At 40.4% G+C, this 18,086-nt stretch overlaps 1 protein-coding gene across 2 annotated transcripts in view; it reads left to right on the forward strand.

Annotated features, from left to right (window-relative positions):
* DCDC1 (doublecortin domain containing 1) overlaps positions 1-18,086 on the forward strand; it is a 556,169-nt gene that overhangs the window by 340,567 nt on the left and 197,516 nt on the right. For both annotated transcript variants that reach the window (XM_030200682.1, XM_030200683.1), the window contains 3 exons: positions 5,955-6,077; positions 8,539-8,644; positions 14,382-14,525. In XM_030200682.1, the coding sequence (XP_030056542.1) occupies positions 5,955-6,077; positions 8,539-8,644; positions 14,382-14,525 (373 nt within the window). The remainder of the gene's footprint in view (positions 1-5,954; positions 6,078-8,538; positions 8,645-14,381; positions 14,526-18,086) is intronic.

Raw genomic sequence — 18,086 nt, forward strand, 5'->3', positions numbered from 1 at the left:
AACTATGGAATGCACTACCATACGCCATAAAAACAATGCACGGCCTAACAAACTTCCGAAAATCACTAAAACCAACCTGTTCAATAAGGCATACCATAATGATCCATAATAAATACCAGACAACGAAACTTATACCAGAACTGGACAAAACCGAACTCTCTATACTTGACTGCTTCATCTACTTGTCACAAGTGAACTTTAACACAATACCACTTTATTTCTCATACCGGAAATGAACTCTGTATACTTGACTGCTTAATTTACTCTGTCACTATGAACTTTAATGCAATACTACTTTGTATTTCTCATGCTGGAAATGGTGATCACCATTACAGAATAATGTAAGCCACATTGAGCCTTCAAATAGGTGGGAAAATGTGTGATACAAATGCAACAAATAAATAAATAAATATATAGAATCCAGGGAATAAGTTGAAGCAGATGCCTTTATCTCATCTGATTCCCCCTGTCTTCCCCCGATCCTGATCCCTCCTTCTTCCATTCCTTACAACTGAACCCCCACCCCTGTAGCCCCCCCCCCCCCCCCTGGTGCTACGTTTTCTATCAGTAGTAGTCTAGGGAGTACTATGGGCAGGAGTGATGCTTGGTCACTCCTGCCTGTCATGGCTCTGGTCTCAAAATGGCCACCGCAACCCCTTGTCATGGTGGGTAGAAGTGAGTGGGTATTGCTCCTGCCCGTAGAACCCCTTAGACTGCTACAGATGGAAATGCTAGGCCTCTCATTGTCTTTGGGGGGGAGAGTAAGAGGGGGTCGAAGGGGAAAGAGAGATGCACCAGAAACCCTGATCCCTCACCAACCGATATTCAGACTGGTGCCAGGTTAGCTCGGCGGCTGAAGTCAGATCATCCTTTTTGCTGTCTTAACTTTAACCAGTTACTTAAATGGCAAGAGGTCTGAATATTGCCGCTAACCAGTTAAGTATCAGCTCCGTCCACAGACCTCTCTGGCATTAACCTGACAGTGCAGGAGCAGCTAGTGCTGATAGGCAGCATCACTGTCCCATTAAGAGCTGCCGAATATCTGAGATTAGGCAAGCACAAGTAACTTAACCAGGCAGGAGGCTCTCTTACTTGTGAAATTGCTTTGAATATTGACCTGATTAATTATAACCTTTTTATTTTTAAAAAAGTAAATAAATAATAAAACAATACTGATAATCTTAATGGTGTCAGATTCTGTACAGTAGGAACCCTGGTAATGGGAAAGAACGTCTGCAGACTCTCCCCAATTGGCCAATTGACCAATGACCAATGCAGTTCAAGGGTTGACAGCATAGAATAATGTTGATTTTTCTGTTACGTTGAAAGGTTAGAGCTCATCTGTATGAACTCAGACTGCTCTATTTCCAGCACCCATTTGGTACTTGTTTAAAGGGTTCCACTGCTACTGATTTATGAAATAATATTATAAAACTCCTTAGCTGCTCTCCAGGGCCAGCTTTATTAGGCAAACAGCAGTCATCTATGGTAGCAGCTTCTTTAGGGGTGGCACAGAGCAGCTGCAATGCAAACAAATGAATAGATCCTGACAGTGAGAGCGATCAGCATGTACTTTAACCTGCAGGAAGGGCGAGCAATTTTCAAACAGGTCATTTACCAAGTAAATAGCTTTTGGAAATGTCCTCACTGGGGATCATTTTATAACAGAAAGTCCTAAAAGGCAACAGAGCTGCTTATATGCCTTTATGAAATAGGTAGTAAGAAGCCACCCCAGCAGCACACAACCTGCTGCAAAGAAGGGGTACAGTTTTGCATGCACTCGATGAAGGTGATTTTAGAATAGCTCACCTAGGTTGAGAGGCTGGGAAGACATCTAGGTTTTGTCTATTTTAAAAAGTACAGAGGTACTGATGTGCCTTTATATACTGCCCCAGTAAAGCTGCAGAAATCACAGTTAAAGTGAAGTTGCAGACATTTATATCTGCTTGGGAACAGGTGATATATAGACGTGTAAATTACATGTGAACATGCAAAGTACTTCCATAAATCATGCCACCCAGAACCTGGCCCAAACACACCTACACCTGAATTGCGTTATTACACTTTTGCATGGGGTAGTCTTATAAGAAGTTTTTACATGCGTATACTGTGATGTACCCATCAAACTACCTTTGTAAAATTGCCTTCTCTGAGGGTAGTTCAGTATGGAGCTGTGTAGAGTTAGGCAGCAAGTATTCATAATTTTTATTTGGATTTAGCTCACATCTTTTTCAGTGGTAGCTCAAGGTACAGGTATTTTCCTGTCCTCAATCTATGGGCTTCTTTTACAAAGCCATGCAAGCAATTCCCGCGCAGCAAATGAAGGAAGCCCATAGGAATTGAATGGGCTTCTCTCATTTGCCACGCAGGAATCACTAACACAGCTTTGTAAAAGAATCCCTAAGTTTATACCTGAGACAATGGAGGGTTATGTGACCTGCTCACAATTACAAGGAGCAGCAGCAGGAGGATTTGAATGAGGCCTGCTGCTTCTAACCACTAGGCTGCTGCTCAGCCTTTTTGCTCTCCTAACTTTATTCAGATAGTTTTCCGATTAGAGGACCACACATCATCGCTAACCAGTGAACTGTGAAATTCACCCCCCTCTGCTCATGGACCATCCCAACACTGGCAGTCTGTAAGGATAATCAATGCACTATCTGCATAGTACCACTGAATATTCACGGATGGCAGTGGGTATCCTGAGATTTTCCTTTGAATACCTGCCCGATAATATTTAGCATTACGGCCTCTTAGGGGGTCATTATTAAAGTGCATTATGGCCATAACACACGTCATTTGTGCCTCAATAGGCCTTAAATGGCAATAGCATGTGTGATATTACAGTAACACATGTTCATTTAAGTTACTGTGGGATACCTAGTCCTGAGATGCAAAGCATGCAAATGCATGCAAAACACCTCATTATTATGGAAATCACATAAACTTTGTTATTCCCAGAGTGGAGGAGTAGCCTAGTGGTTAGAGTACCAGTCTTGCAATCCAGAGGTGGCTGGTTCAAATCCTTCTTCTGCTGCTTGTGATCTTGGGCAAGTCACAACCCTCCATTGCCTCAGGACAAACTTAGATTGTGAGCCCTCCTGGGACAGAGAAATATCCAGTGTACCTGAATGTAACTCACCTTGAGCTACTACTGAAAAAGGTGTGAGCAAAATCTAAATAAAAAAATCACACCACCTAAAAGAGGGCATTATTTTTCCTGGCCAGGAGCATCAGGCTGCTAAGCCTCAGTTCGATGCTTCCAGGACACATCTTACGGTTTTTAGTTTATTATGTATAATATACCCCTTTCCTGAAAAACATAGCGGAACGGTTTACAGATAAAATCATAGGGAGAAAGAAATAAAATAAAGAAACAGTTAGACAGTGAGGCTCAACCAGTCTGCCCCAAGACTGCCTGCTTTGGCATACATTGGACTGGGCAAGTCTGCTGAACCAATTATGTGCCCAAGTGTGCTTTGAATTTGGGAAAAGATAAAGGTGTATATAAAACAGAATCATAGAGTTCCAAAGCAAAAGTGTGGTGCAGAAAACTGTGCATTAATGGGTTAAATCTAATCTAGCTTAGTGAACTGGGTTATGTGTAGGCAGCCATCATGTAATGATCAAAGTGCTCTAGATGAGACGTGTAGTAATCACAAATAAGTATGAAGGACCTTATGAGTCATAGTGAAAATTTGATATTGGATTCTAAATTTTATGGATAGCCAGTGGGGGCTTTAGCAAGAATGGAGTATCTTGGTCCTGCTGCTTTGCATGACAAATGAATCTTTTTGCCATATTTTGCCCAGACTGAAGATGTTTAAGAAGATAGTCCTGTATAGATACATGCATGCAGTTTTTCTGAGTAAAAATGGCTAGACCATCAACTGTAATGTCCGAGCACAAAGATTTGAGTAGCTTTTAGAGACGTCAGGGATTGAAATCCCTATCAATGGTGAGGAGTCAAATTATAGTAGGAAAAAGAGATACATGAATGATTTGTCCATGGGACAGAGGTTATACACAAGTCATGAATAAAGGAAAGGGAATAGACAATATACCACCTTTCTGTGGTTTTTGCAACTACATTCAAAGTGGTTTACATAGTATATGCAGGTACTTATTTGAACTGGGGATAATGGATGATTAAGTGACTTGCCAAGAATCACAAGGAGCTGCTGTGGGAATCAAACCCAGTTCCCCAGGATCAAAGACCACTGCACTAACCACTAGGCTACTTCCAAGTGTATTGGAAGATCATATATGCCGTGATAGACCAGAGTCAAGTGCTAATGGGTCAGTTTGACCTCTGTCCGTACGCACACAACTCTCCCTATAGAGTTGTTTAGAAAACTGTCTCTAGTGACTACAGTGTCCTTCACGTCAGCTTGTGATCCTTTTCCCAAAGACTTTAACTCCTTACTGTTATCTCAACAAGCATAAATTTGGCATGCCATCTTACATTCAACTTTGGACAAAATTGCTCCAGTATAGACTTGTACTCAGAGGATGAAGCACTGATCACTATATAACACCGCAAGAAAGGGATTGCTTGGTAGAATGAGAGGAAAACTGCGAAATCATAAATGTCCTTCCTTGCAAGAATAAGGTGATGCAATTTAATACTGTTCTAGTAATTCCTATGGACTTTATCCTGGTGAAAAGTTTTGAATAGTCATTTTAAAGGGCCTAGGCATAAGTTTGTCTCCATTACCCTCAATCTCCCCCAGTAGAAACAACCCCCCTTCCAAAGCCTCCCCCCTCCGATATCACACACAACCAAAGGCCTCGCATATCATATAACCACTCTGAAGCCCCCCATCACATACTGCCTCGAAGAGCCCCCCTCCCCGGCCTACCTTTAGAAATCCCTGGGGTCTACTGAGTACAGAGTACGAGTGATCCCCAGTCTCTCCTGCTGCTGGTAACTTAATAACAAATCCCTCTCCCCAGATTACAATTCTTTTATTTCCATAATTCTACATAGATATGTGGTATCTTTAATGAGTTCATTTTAAATTTCAAAATGGTAGTTAAAAGAGCAGCACAGAAAATTTGTGACTTGGGTTTTCTTTCTTCAATTATTAATAGGACGACGCTTAATAAATGTGTGTTATTAGTCATCACTGACTGCGAATAGTTAATTTGAGGCTTCTGGTTTTATAACACTCTTTTTAGAGCCTTTTTATCTACTAAAAAGTCCTATTTATTGTACTCTTATTATATTTAAAACTATCATTCCATTTTGAATATAAATATGAAGCATTCATGAGAACTTCAGATATTTTCAGACCAGCTGCATTTTGTGCCTTAATCCAAGAACATTAATTGGTTATATACTTTTAATTATTTGATTTTTGTACCTCTCTGTCCTTTTTTCTAGTCACATTTGTTACAGGTTATTTATTTTTATATTAATGTTAAATCAGACTCCATACCATATACATAAAATTACTGCTGTTGTAGAATTCAATAAAGTCCAGCAGACATGTAAAAATAAAAAAGTCAAGAATAAGGTCCAGGTGATAATGTGTTACTGGACCAAATACGTAGATTTGGAGAGCTCAGCTTCCTTCATCAGGTCAGTACAGAATGAGCTCGACTCAAATGATATGTTTTTCCTCGTAACCAAAATAATTCAGTTTCAAGCCAAGAAAAGAAGGAGCACTGCAGAGTGAATTCAGGTCCTGCGTAGTTTATAAATGCAGGTTACTATCATCAAGTTAAGCTGACTGGGGAGAGAATGAGTAGTTTAGACAAGCGAGCACCTGAACTGAAGCCAGGGAGTCCGATGCCAGATTACTAATTTTCTTTCCACTGTACAATCTGTAGCTTTCTTCTTTAATTCATTGAATGTCAGCGCTATGTGCTTTGTCCTAATTTAACCTCATTTCCGAAGGGTTTACTTAGCTCTTTGATCAGCTCTGACAAAGCTTCCATTTCTTTTCTAGGTCCCCTGTAAATCCTGTCCTGAGTTTGACCTTGGACTGTGTTGCTGCCGCAGAAAAGGATGGCATCAGAGTTGTTTCTAAAACTCTTCTTGATCCTGAAGTTGGCCTGCTGCCATTTAACAAGTTGGTATCTTAATGCCTCTCCTGAAAACCCTACAGCCAAATACAATACATAAATGCAAAGAGGTAGCAGAACAAGGCAGTGATGGGAATAGAAGGTAGTAAAGCTCCTAGAATTTACAATATTGTATCACACTTCAACAGTTTTAGAGCTAGAGTAACTAACGTGCACTACTGTGTAAAGCATAACAGAATGAATATTAGCAAAGTGTGTGCTGACACAACAGTGCATGTTAGTGACTTTAAATGTAACCCTGAATATACTCTTCATGAGGATCTGCAAACTGACACAAATGAATAGAAAAAACACAATTCTTCCTAATCAATGTGATTGAATTCAAATTGAAATGTAGTTTGCAAGTATGCGTTCACATGGGCTGAGTCTGAGCAGATTTCACACTTATGCACATAAGTTATACATGCATCTCTGGACTCTAGACACAAGCATGTCCACCAGCTCTATCACTGGAAGGAAAACTCTTGCCAAAACATATTCACATATATGTACCTGGTTATACTAATATTCTAGAAAGGCTCTCTCTAGATGCCCCTTGACAGAATTGTCCTCCACGTGTGCAGAGTTGAAATGATCTATACAGGACTCTCCCTTTTTAACGTAGCCAAAATTATGAACTTTGTGGAGCCATAGAAACATAGAAATAGAAAATGAACTAAGACATATCTTCTCAAGAAACCCAGTGACTATTCCATGCGCACTAATAGTTATCTTGCCAACCACAGCATCGTACAACCTTGTAAATGTAATTGAATCAATGTAAGCTCTAACAACTGTTAAATGTAAGCCACATTGAACCAAACTCGTTTTTGGATAATTGTGGGATACAAGCATGAATAAATAAATAAATAATAATAAAAAAAAAATGATGGCAGATAAAGACTATATGGTCTTTCCAGTCTGCTCATCTATGCCATTTACTGATCTCTATTATCCCTTTCTCTCACTTAGAGAATATCTGCGATGGTCCCAAACTTTCTTGAATTCAGGTACAGCCATAAACAAATTTTTAGCTGCACTAAGGAAGAACAGTTTTCAGATAACTGATTTACACAGGTAAAATGCTTTATCCTGGGAAATAACCTTCTAAGGGGGCAATTGTATACCCACATATGGTCTGTGCCAGAGCCGGTGGTGGGAGGCAGGGATAGTGCTGGGCAGACTTATACGATATGTGCCCTGAAGAGCACAGGTACAAATCAAAGTAGGGTATACACAAAAAGTAGCACATATGAGTTATCTTATTGGGCAGACTGGATGGACCGTGCAGGTCTTTTTCTGCCGTCATCTACTATGTTACTATGTTACATGCCTCCATTGTAGGTGCCCCAAGGCCTCCATTGGGAGCATAAGTACATAAGTAATGCCACACTGGGAAAAGACCAAGGGTCCATCGAGCCCAGCATCCTGTCCACGACAGCGGCTAATCCAGGCCAAGGGCACCTGGCGAGCTTCCCAAACGTACAAACATTCTATACATGTTATTCCTGGAATTGTGGATTTTTCCCAAGTCCATTTAGTAGTGGTTTATGGACTTGTTCTTTAGGAAACCGTCTAACCCCTTTTTAAACTCTGCTAAGCTAACTACCTTTACCACGTTCTCCGGCAACGAATTCCAGAGTTTAATTATGCGTTGGGTGAAGAAACATTTTCTCCGATTTGTTTTAAATTTACTACACTATAGTTTCATTGCATGCCCCCTAGTCCTACTATTTTTGGAAAGCATGAACAGACGCTTCACATCCACCTGTTCCACTCCACTCATTATTTTATATACCTCTATCATGTCTCCCCTCAGCCGTCTCCTCTCCAAGCATATTGTTTGGAATCCAGGTGCCTAGGATCCACTGTAGAGTATCAGTGTAATTGGGTATATATGCACGTATGTGTTTGGGAAAGAGCCCTTAATGCCACACATAGAGTGGATGGAAATATGTGTGCCAGATTCACGTTACACATATAGCTTAGACTATTGACATACCTAACAATTAGGTGCTTGCACTTACACCTGAATGCAGCAGGGATGTGCACAATGTCTAGTATTCTATAAGTTATGCGTTCAAGTGGGAGTCCGTCCCCTCCCCCCACCCCTGATATTGCAACCATGTTCCTCTCCTGTGGATGCCCTCTTCGGATTAGCAGTTAGGTTGCATATTATATGCGAGTATTCTAAACATTTACACATGCAATGGAAGGGTAAATGTTAAATACTCCTGGGGAATCTGATAAAAACAGAATAATCTTCACTCATTAATGCTAGCTTCTAATATATCCACAGTTTTTATAAACAAATTTCACAATGTAAAAGATGACTGGACAAAAATGGCATTAGTACTATTTAGAAATTAAGGGAACTTGTGGAGAAATACATTTCTGTTTGGCACCTTTCTGAGGTCACATCTCTTCCATTTTGATTAAAAACTTCCAAAACTTTTTTTTCCCGTTCAGCTGGCAAGTTTGTACAGAATTTCCAGTCAACTACATGTGCATGAATCTGCAAATGCATCCTGAGCAGGAAGAGGTAGATGCAGGGAGCCATTTTTTGCAATCCAAGGTTAGTATCTTGTCTATTACTTCAGAAATGTGCTGTAGAAGAGGTATTGTATGGAAAAGCTAGATGGGTGTAATGGTTTTCTTTTTTTAATCTGCCATCATGTTCTGTGATTGTTATAGAAACTGGGTTGGAAAGTTGCAGAATTTTAAACAATGCAACAGTCTCTCCCTTATGAGCAGAGGCAAGGGAAGAGGTGATAAGTGAAACATAACCTACAGATACTGAAAGGCCATGGGGTAGTCAAGTTGGTACGAATGAGCTACAATAATTTAAACTAAACAGATAGTGCCGTTATGGTCCCATTACACTTGTTTATTCAACGCTGCTATATATATTAATTTAAGTGCCATGGAAGTGCTTAAATTAATGAAGTAACCGTAGTGGCTGAATGTTGAGACTTGAAGTTATACTTGCTTTTACCATGCTTAGACCAAGAAATAATATTGAAAAATGCACGGTTTGTAAATAGTATATTAATAAAACAATCTTAGAACATTTAGGGGCTCGTTTTGAAATAGAAAAACATCCAAAAAGTGACTTAAAACAGCAGATGGACTGTTTTTGTCAAAACGTCCAAATTGCAATTTTTGAAACCCATTTCTAAGATGTTTTTCTATGTAGTTCACCTGCAGTGCATCCAATTCACAAGGGGGCATGTTGGGGTGGTATTTGAGTGTTCCCAGAACTTGGACATTTTTCTGCCATAATGGAACAAAGCAAAAACGTCCAGGTCTAAACATTAGATGTTTTGGTCTAGACCTGTTTCACTCACAACTAAGTCACAGGAAGGTGCCCTAAATGACCAGATGACCACTGGAGGGAATAAGGCATGACCCCTCTTACCCCCCCAGTGGTTACTGACATCCCTTCCATGAAAGAAACAGTACATACCAATCCCTATGACAGCTTCAGATGTTATGCCCAGTCCTATTAGAACAGCACACAGGTCCCTGGAGAGAAGGGGACATAGGCCCATATCCCACTTTAACTGTTTACACTTGTGGTGCAAAGTGTGAGCCCTCCAAAGCCTGCCAAAAACCACTGCACTCACATATAGGTGACACCTGCAGCCATAAGGGCTATAGTAGTGGTATATAGTTGGGTACAGTAGGTTTTTGGTGGGTTTTGGAGGGCTCACCATGCCATATAATGGGATAACGGTGAGATGTGTACCTGGGACCTTTTATATGAAATCCACTGCAATGCCCCCCTAGGTGTCATTGTAGACAATACATTGAAATCTTCTGCCCAGTGTGCGGCGATGGTCAAAAAAGTAAACAGGATGCTAGGAATTATTAGGAAGGGATGCAAAATAAGACCAAGAATATTATAATGCCTCTGCATCATTCCATGGTGCGACCTCACCTTGAGTATTGAGTTTTATTCTGATCACCATATCTCAAAAAAAAGATATGCAGAATTAGAAAAGGTTCAAAGAAGAGCGACCAAAATGATAAAAGGGATGGAACTCCTCTCATATGAGGAAAGGCTAAAGAGGTTTGGGCTATTCAGCTTGGAACAGAGACAACTGAGGGGGGGATATAATTGAGGTCTATAAAATCCTGAGTGGTGTAGAATGGGTAAAAGTGAATTTATTTTTTTCACTGTTTCAAAAAGTATAAAGACCAGGGGACACTCATTGAAATTACATAGAAATACTTTTAAAACAGATAGGAAATATTTTTTCACTGAAAGAATAGTAAAGAACATAAGAATAGCCACACTGGGTCAGATCAATGGTCCATCTAGCCCAGTATCCTGTTTCCAACAGTGGCCAATCCAGGTCACAAGTATCTGGCAGAAACCAATTAGTAGCAACTTTTCATTTTACCAATCCCAGGGCAAACAGTGGCTTCCCCCATGTCCATCTCAATAACAGACTACGGACCTTTCTTCCAGAAACTTGTCCAAACCTTTGTTGAACCCAGATACGCTAACCACCATTACCACGTCCTCCGGTAACTCTAGAACTCACTGCCAGAAGATATGGTAACGGCAGTGAGCATATCTAGGTTTAAAAAAAGAAATTGCCAATCGTAATCATAAATAAAAAGAGCTGTGTAACTATAAAGGAATGAAGAAAAAAATATAAAAATTGGCTGGCGCTAAATGCTGAGATTCCCATAGGAATATAATGGGTGTCTCAGTGTTTAGCAAGCGTGAGCTAAAAATGCTAGTGCACCTTAGTAAAAGACCTTCTATATTTGTTTATTCTTGATGTCATTTCCTGATTTCCTCTTCCTTCTCTCGGGATGTGGGCTAAATTGTTTCTTAAGTGCTTTTTGTGTACTTATATTAGAACACTTGGAAAAAATATATAATGCAGAACAACATCTAGATCAGTAAAAAGATATAATGCAGAAGAGCATCTATATCAGTAAAAACTTTCATAAAGCTATAGCTTAATAAAGTGTGAGAAATTTAAGTAGTAGACTGTGTACTACTGAAATCACCTTAAGGAGAGAGGTTAAGGACTGCTGTTAAACATATCAACAGCATGAAGTTTCCTAATTTGTCGTGCTCTGCATGGTCTCGGCATATGAAATGCTAAAGACAAATGACTCTGTCACCACCTATAACAGTTAGACTGTACTTGGTTTTCAGTAAGACTGTATCAGTGGATGTTGAGGTCTCAGATGTCACCTGCCACAGTCTTATAAGCATTAACCCTAAATCACGCATGCTATCTGAATTTGTTTTAGAGATGTAAGGGATGGAGCATAATCTAAGATCAATGAAGAGACCCTCAACATTGTAGAAAAAAGAGAGCTTCATTATGATTTACATTCACATTGAATAGTTTTTCTTAAAAGTCGTGGAGGGGCATAATCGAAAGGGGCACCCAAGTTTTCCTGAGGACGTCCTTGCAGGACTTCCCTGCAAAGGGGCAGGGAAACCTTTTCAAACCTTTGCAAACAAACCTTTTCCAGAGACAGGAAGGTGGTAGAACTAGAGGGCATGAATTGAAATTGAAAGGGGGCAGGCTCAGGAATAATGGGATAAATGTGGGATACAAATGCAATAAATAAATAAAAATAAATAAAAATGTCAGGAAGTATTTTTTCACTGCGAGGGTAGTAGATACCTGGAATGCCCTCCTGCGGGAGGTGGTGGAGATGAAAACAGTAAAGGAATTAAAAAATGAGTGTGACAAACACAAAGGAATTCTATTTAGAAGGATCGGCTCCAAAGAAGCTTAGGGGAGATTAGGTAGGAAAACCGGTGCTGGGCAGACTTCTATTCTATGTGCCTTGATAGAGGCTGAGTACATTTGGATGGGCCGGAGTGGAGCTTTTCGGATGCTTTGACAACAAATTCAGAAATTTTAGAACAAGGCCAGTGCCGGGCAGACTACTAAGATCTATGGCCTAAAAATGGCAAGGGTAAATCAAGAACAGGTATACATATGATATATCACTTTATACCATATGTAATGAGTTTATATTGTTGGACAGACTAGATGGACCACAAAGGTCTTTATCTGCCACCATCTACTATGTTACTATGTTAAAAGGTGAACTGAAAGAGGCTATTAGCGCTAAAAGAATGTCTTTCAAAGAATGGAAAAAAGACCCAAATGAAGAAAATAAGAAGCAACATAAGCACTGTCAAGCTAGATGCAAAGCACTGATAAAGAAGGCTAAAAGAGAATAGGAGGAGAAACTTGCCTCAGAGGCAAAAGCTCACAGTACCAACTTTTTCAGGTACATAAGAAGCAGAAAGCCTGCGAGGGAATCCATGGGACTGGTAGATCATGAAGGACCAAAAGGGGTACTCGGGGAGGACAAGGCCATAGCTAAGAATCTGATTGAATTCTTTACTTCGGTCTTTACGGAAGAAGATGCAAGAGATCTACCTGTAACAGAAATGGTTTTCAAGGGTGATGATGCGGAGGAACTGAAAGAAATCTCAGTGAACCTGGAAGACGTACTGAGCCAAATCAACAAATTAAAGAGTAGTAAATCACCTGGACTGGATGGCATGCATCCAAGGGTACTGAAAGAACTCAAACATGAAATTGCTGATCTGCTGTTAGTAATCTGTAACCTGTTGTTAAAGTCGTCCGTAGTACCTGAAGATTGGAGGGTGGCCAATTTCCAATTTTTAAAAAGGGCTCCAGGGGTGATCTGGGAAATTACAGACTGCTAAGCCTGACATCAGTGCCGGTAAAATAGTGGAAGCTATTAAAAAGAATAAAATTACAGAACACGTACATTGTTTATTGGGACAGAGTCAGCATGGTTTCAGCCAATGGAGCTCTTGTCTCACCAATTTGCTTCATTTTTTTTGAAGATATGAATAAACATGTGGATAAAGGTGAGTTAGTTCATATCATATCTCGATTTTCAGAAAGCTTTTGACAACGTTCCTCATGAGAAACTCCTGAGAAAATTAAAAAGTATTGCGTTCAGTTCTGATCGCTGTATGTCAAAAAAGATATAGTGGAATTAGAAAAGGTTCAAAGAAGAGCGACCAAAATGATAAAGTGATGGAATTCCTCTCATATGAGGAAAGGCTAAGGAAGTTCGGGCTCTTCAGCTTGGAAAAGAGACGGCTAAGGGAAGATATGATCAAGGTCTATAAAATCCTGGGATTGCTAGCATAGAATGTTGCTACTATTTGGGTTTCTGCTAGGTACTTGTGACCTGGTATGGCCACTGTTGGGAACACGATATTGGGCTAGATAGATAGATCATTGGTCTGACCCAGTATGGCTATTCTTATATACTTGAGTAAAATAGATTTATGCATGCAGAAATCAAAAGTAAATTAAAATGAATGCATATTATCAATCTATTTTTCTACCAACATTTTTTTTCAAACTAAAAGTGCTTAAAGGAGGTTATAGTCTTCACATGTTAGACTACAGAAGACCTCTAGTCTACTATCTAAAGAGAACAGAGCCTCACTGAAAATCATTAAAACTATTCTTAACTCTTGATGCATATAAGTTGTGAATAGCAATATCAGACAGTATACTATTTCACTGCAAACAAACAAGACTAGATCTTCAGGGTAATGGTAAATGTTCCTCAAGTTAGTGAGTGGAGTGTAATGGGTAGACGTGAATCGCTTGTTTACTCTTTCCAAAAATACTAGGACTAGGGGGCACGCAATGAAGCTACAAAGTAGTAAATTTAAAATAAATTGGAGAAATATATTTATTCACTCAATATGTAATTAAACTGTGGAATTCGTTGCCAGAGAATGTGGTAAATGTGGTTAAGTTAGCAGGTTTTAAAAAAGGTTTGGATAACATCCTGAAAGAAAAGTCCATTAGCTATTATTAAGGTGGACTTGGGGAGAATCCACTGCTTATTTCTCGGGTAAGAAACCTAAAATGTATTGTATTGTTTTGAGATCTTGTCAGGTACTTGTGACTTAGATTGGCCACTGTTGGAAACAGGATGCTGGGCTTGATGGACGTTCAGTCTGTTCCAGTATGGCACGCTATTGTTTGGATGATGTATCCTATAAAGGCGGTACTTTGGATAGGTGATACTGCAATTTTTATTTAATTAGAAGTCTGATAGCCCTCCGAACATCATAAGATAATTCTACAGGTTGCTTATGAAGGATTTCCAAGACTTGGGTATGTCAAAAAGTAATATTTCTGTGTTACAGGCTCTCCTCTCTAGTTAATATGATTGTTCATTTTGAACTCATGAAAAACATCTATCCTGCAAAAAGGTTCAAACAGCTTTAAGACTAAGAACACTCCTTTTCTTATCTTTAGGTTGATCCTCAACTGGTTCTGTATCCTTCAGTTAGCATGGAGAAAAAGAGCAGAACGGGAGGCAGACTACCTCAGAAGAAAGATCAGCAGGATGGTACAGCATCATCAGCATGGCATCTGACTGATGTGTGGCTACTCACAAAGGTACTGGAGTGCCAGGGCAATGTGAAATGCAAAATTTGGGATACTTATCAATTTTGGACTTGCCAGTAGAAACTAGAGGCCATTAGCGCCATACTAGTGCACACATTTACCTACGCCGAATGTTCAGAGGCCAGGAGTGTGGGAAGAAATGAACATGCAGACGAACAATGCAAGTAGCTTGCTAATGCAGTCAAACTCGTGTTAATGAGGTCATTTTGTATTCCTCCCCAATGCTCAGAAAACAAAACTGTCTTACTGCTGCAAAAAAATAATGCCAGGTCAGAGCAGGCATTAGGGTATTGGAAGAGAGGATTTCTCATGATTCTCTCATGAATCTTTCTGCAAAATATGCAGACTTTGAATGTTTTTGGAAGCAGAAGGAAGCCCATGCAAGTCCTTAATCATTGGGGGGGTCCTTTTACTAAGGTGCGCTGAAAAAAGACCTGAGGTAGTGTAGGCGTGGATTTTGGGTGCGTGCAAATCCATTTTTTAGCGTGCATGCAAAAAATGCCTTTTGTAAATTTTTGCCGAAAATGAACGTGTGGCAAAATAACAAGTGCCGCATGTCCATTTTGAGCCTGAGACCTTACTGCCAGCCATTGACTTAGTGGTAAAGTCTCTTGTGTTAACCATGAGGTTATCGCCTATGCGCGTCAAGTCGGAGTTACCCCGATTAACACTGCACACCAGAAAATAAAAATTATTTTCTGGCGCACATAATAAATGAAATTACCGCATGGGCCACGTGGTAGCCGGGCGGTAGCTCCGAATTGGTGCATGTAGGCACCTACATGACTTAGTAAAATGGCCCCTGGTTGTGAGAAACAGCAGACCTAAGTGAAAGAACACATTGGCATCTGTTTCCTGCACTTAAATTTAAAGCGTCCATGTTAAAAAAAAATTTTAATACCCAAAGTGAAAACACACATTGACGTCTGTTTCCTGCATCTAAATATAAGCATCCAAGCTACAAAAGAAAAACAACAAAACAACAAAATGTTTATATTTCCGCCGCAGAAAACAGATGCCAATGTATGCTTCACGTTCAGGTTTTACCAGGTGCATGCCCACAGGAGCCGAGCTTAACGCAAAACTCTTCTGTTAATGTGCCAAGCAAAATCCTCCCACGCCAAAGCACAAGCCTCCTCCTCCCTAATGCTCAACGCTATGAGCGCATCTATATTTGCATTTCATTAGCGTTGAGCATTAGGGTGTTGTTCTGTGCTGTTCCAACAGTATTTTTACGGTGCTGTTTGGAACAGCGCTGGAGTTTTGAGCATTGGGGCCTGAGAAATAACTTTAAAAGAGTATCACAGAGGTATAATTGCAAGGATATTTTAATTAGTTTAAAGCAGAACCAGGGCTGGCTTAAGGCATAGTGGTGCCCTGAGCTAACTTGCTTTGGTGGCGCCCCTCACCCCCTAATATCCAATTTTAAAATGAATATAGAAAGGAACATCAAGTTTAGATAGGATAACTTTAAAAAAATATAGAAAGGAATGCCAAGTTTAGAAAGTCCAGTCTCTCTTTCTCCTGTCCCCCTCCCCATGGGTCTAGCATAGCTCCCTCACCACTGTTACTCCCCTGTGGCCTGTAAAGTTTACAGTAAAATCAAACTCAAATATATCACCACCGTGGAAAGCAACCTGCGGAGTACCCCAAGGATCACCATTATCACCAATACTCTTCAACACGATGATGATCCCACTGGCAAAGTTCTTGTCCAGTCGAGGTCTCAACCCATTCATTTATGCAGATGACGTTACAATATACATTCCTTTCAGACAGGACTTAAAAGAAATAACCAATGAAATTAATGACGGCCTTAACGTCATGAACTCCTGGGCAAATTCATTCCAACTGAAACTGAACACTGAAAAAACACACTGCCTCATCCTGTCATCACAACACAACAAATACAAACCCGCAACCATAAGCACCTCAGGACACACACTCCCTACCTCAGACAGCTTAAAAATACTTGGCGTCACACTCGATCGCAACCTTACACTCGAGAACCAAGTAAATACCGTAATAAAGAAAATGTTCTACGCAATGTGGAAACTCAAACGAATAAAACCTTTCTTTCCAAGGGAAACTTTCCGAAACCTAATCAAATCAATGGTCCTAAGCCATGCAGATTACTGCAATGCAATCTACACAGGATGTAAAGCACAACTCAAAAAAAAACTCCAGACCGCCCAAAATACAGCAGCCAGACTGATATATGGCAAAACACGATTCGAAAGTGCCAAACCCCTATGAGAAAAATTGCACTGGCTCCCAATCAAAGAATGAACCATCTTCAAAATCTGCACAGTAGTACACAAAATCATCTACGGCGTAGTACCAGGATACATGATAGACCTAATAGATCTACCAACCAGAAACAGAACCAGATCATCAAGATCATACCTAAACCTGCACTATCCAAACTGTAAAGGACTAAAATACAAAACATATTACTCATTCAGCTTCTCCTATATAAGCGCACATCTAGGGAACAGGCACCCAATTGCTGTAAGAGCAATCCATGACCACTTAAACTTCAGGAAATCTCTCAAAACTCATTTCTTCACTGATCCAACATAAAATTCCCAGCACCCAGCAACACAGCAGAACTAATGATCATACTGGACAATTTATAATCTTCACTTCTTTCGACCCCTTGATGCCTGTACTACCTCATCTGACTACAACATAACTTTGTATCTGTTACCAACCAAATTGGCAACAGCCTCTATGGTATTATGTAAGCCACATTGAGCCTGCAAATAGGTGGGAAAATGTGGGGTACAAATGTAACAAATAAAAAAATAAATAAATCTATCACCCAGCACAGCAACAGTATCATGACAGGCTGCCTGGCCAGCCCCTGGGTCTTCCCTCTTAGAGGAGGCAGGATACAGCAGAGGGAAGACTCAGGGGCTGAGAGAGCAGAGCTGCGGGTGGGTGGGGGGGAGGTAAGAGAGAAGGGGAGATACTGGACTGTCTTAATCTGTAGACCAGGTGAGGTCAGAGGCCTGGTATTTTGGCACCTTTAATCACCATCACCCTGTGCCAGACCCTCAACTGGTCAGTGATTAAACCAGCCCTGAGCAGAACCAACAAACTTATCCTTGAGAGTCACAGACAGATCTAGTTTACAGCAAGATCTGTGAATCACTTCATGTTTGTAAACCGCTGGAATGTCTACTAGATTGTAAGCTGTTTGAGCAGGGACTGTCTTTCTTCTATGTTTGTGCAGCGCTGCGTACGCTTTGTAGCGCTATAGAAATGCTAAATAGTAGTAGTAGTAGTAATGTGCATTGGTGATCTCCTGAAGCCCAGACCTATTTCCAGTTTTTGAGGACCAGAGTTTGACTCCTCTGATGTGTTCATATCCGTGCTTAAATCTTGACTTTCAAGTTACTTACAAAGAATACATTTATGCTCTCTCCAGTGTGTCAGGGCAAACAGACGTATCCTCAGACTGATCAGGTCTGATGATCAGGTCCATACCAGCACAACACCTTCTCCTCTTCCCTCTCCTAAGCTGCCTCCCTACTAGCTCCTCTCTTC

This window comes from Microcaecilia unicolor, chromosome 4 (assembly GCF_901765095.1).
Source record: "Microcaecilia unicolor chromosome 4, aMicUni1.1, whole genome shotgun sequence".
Taxonomy (NCBI): Eukaryota; Metazoa; Chordata; class Amphibia; order Gymnophiona; family Siphonopidae; genus Microcaecilia; species Microcaecilia unicolor.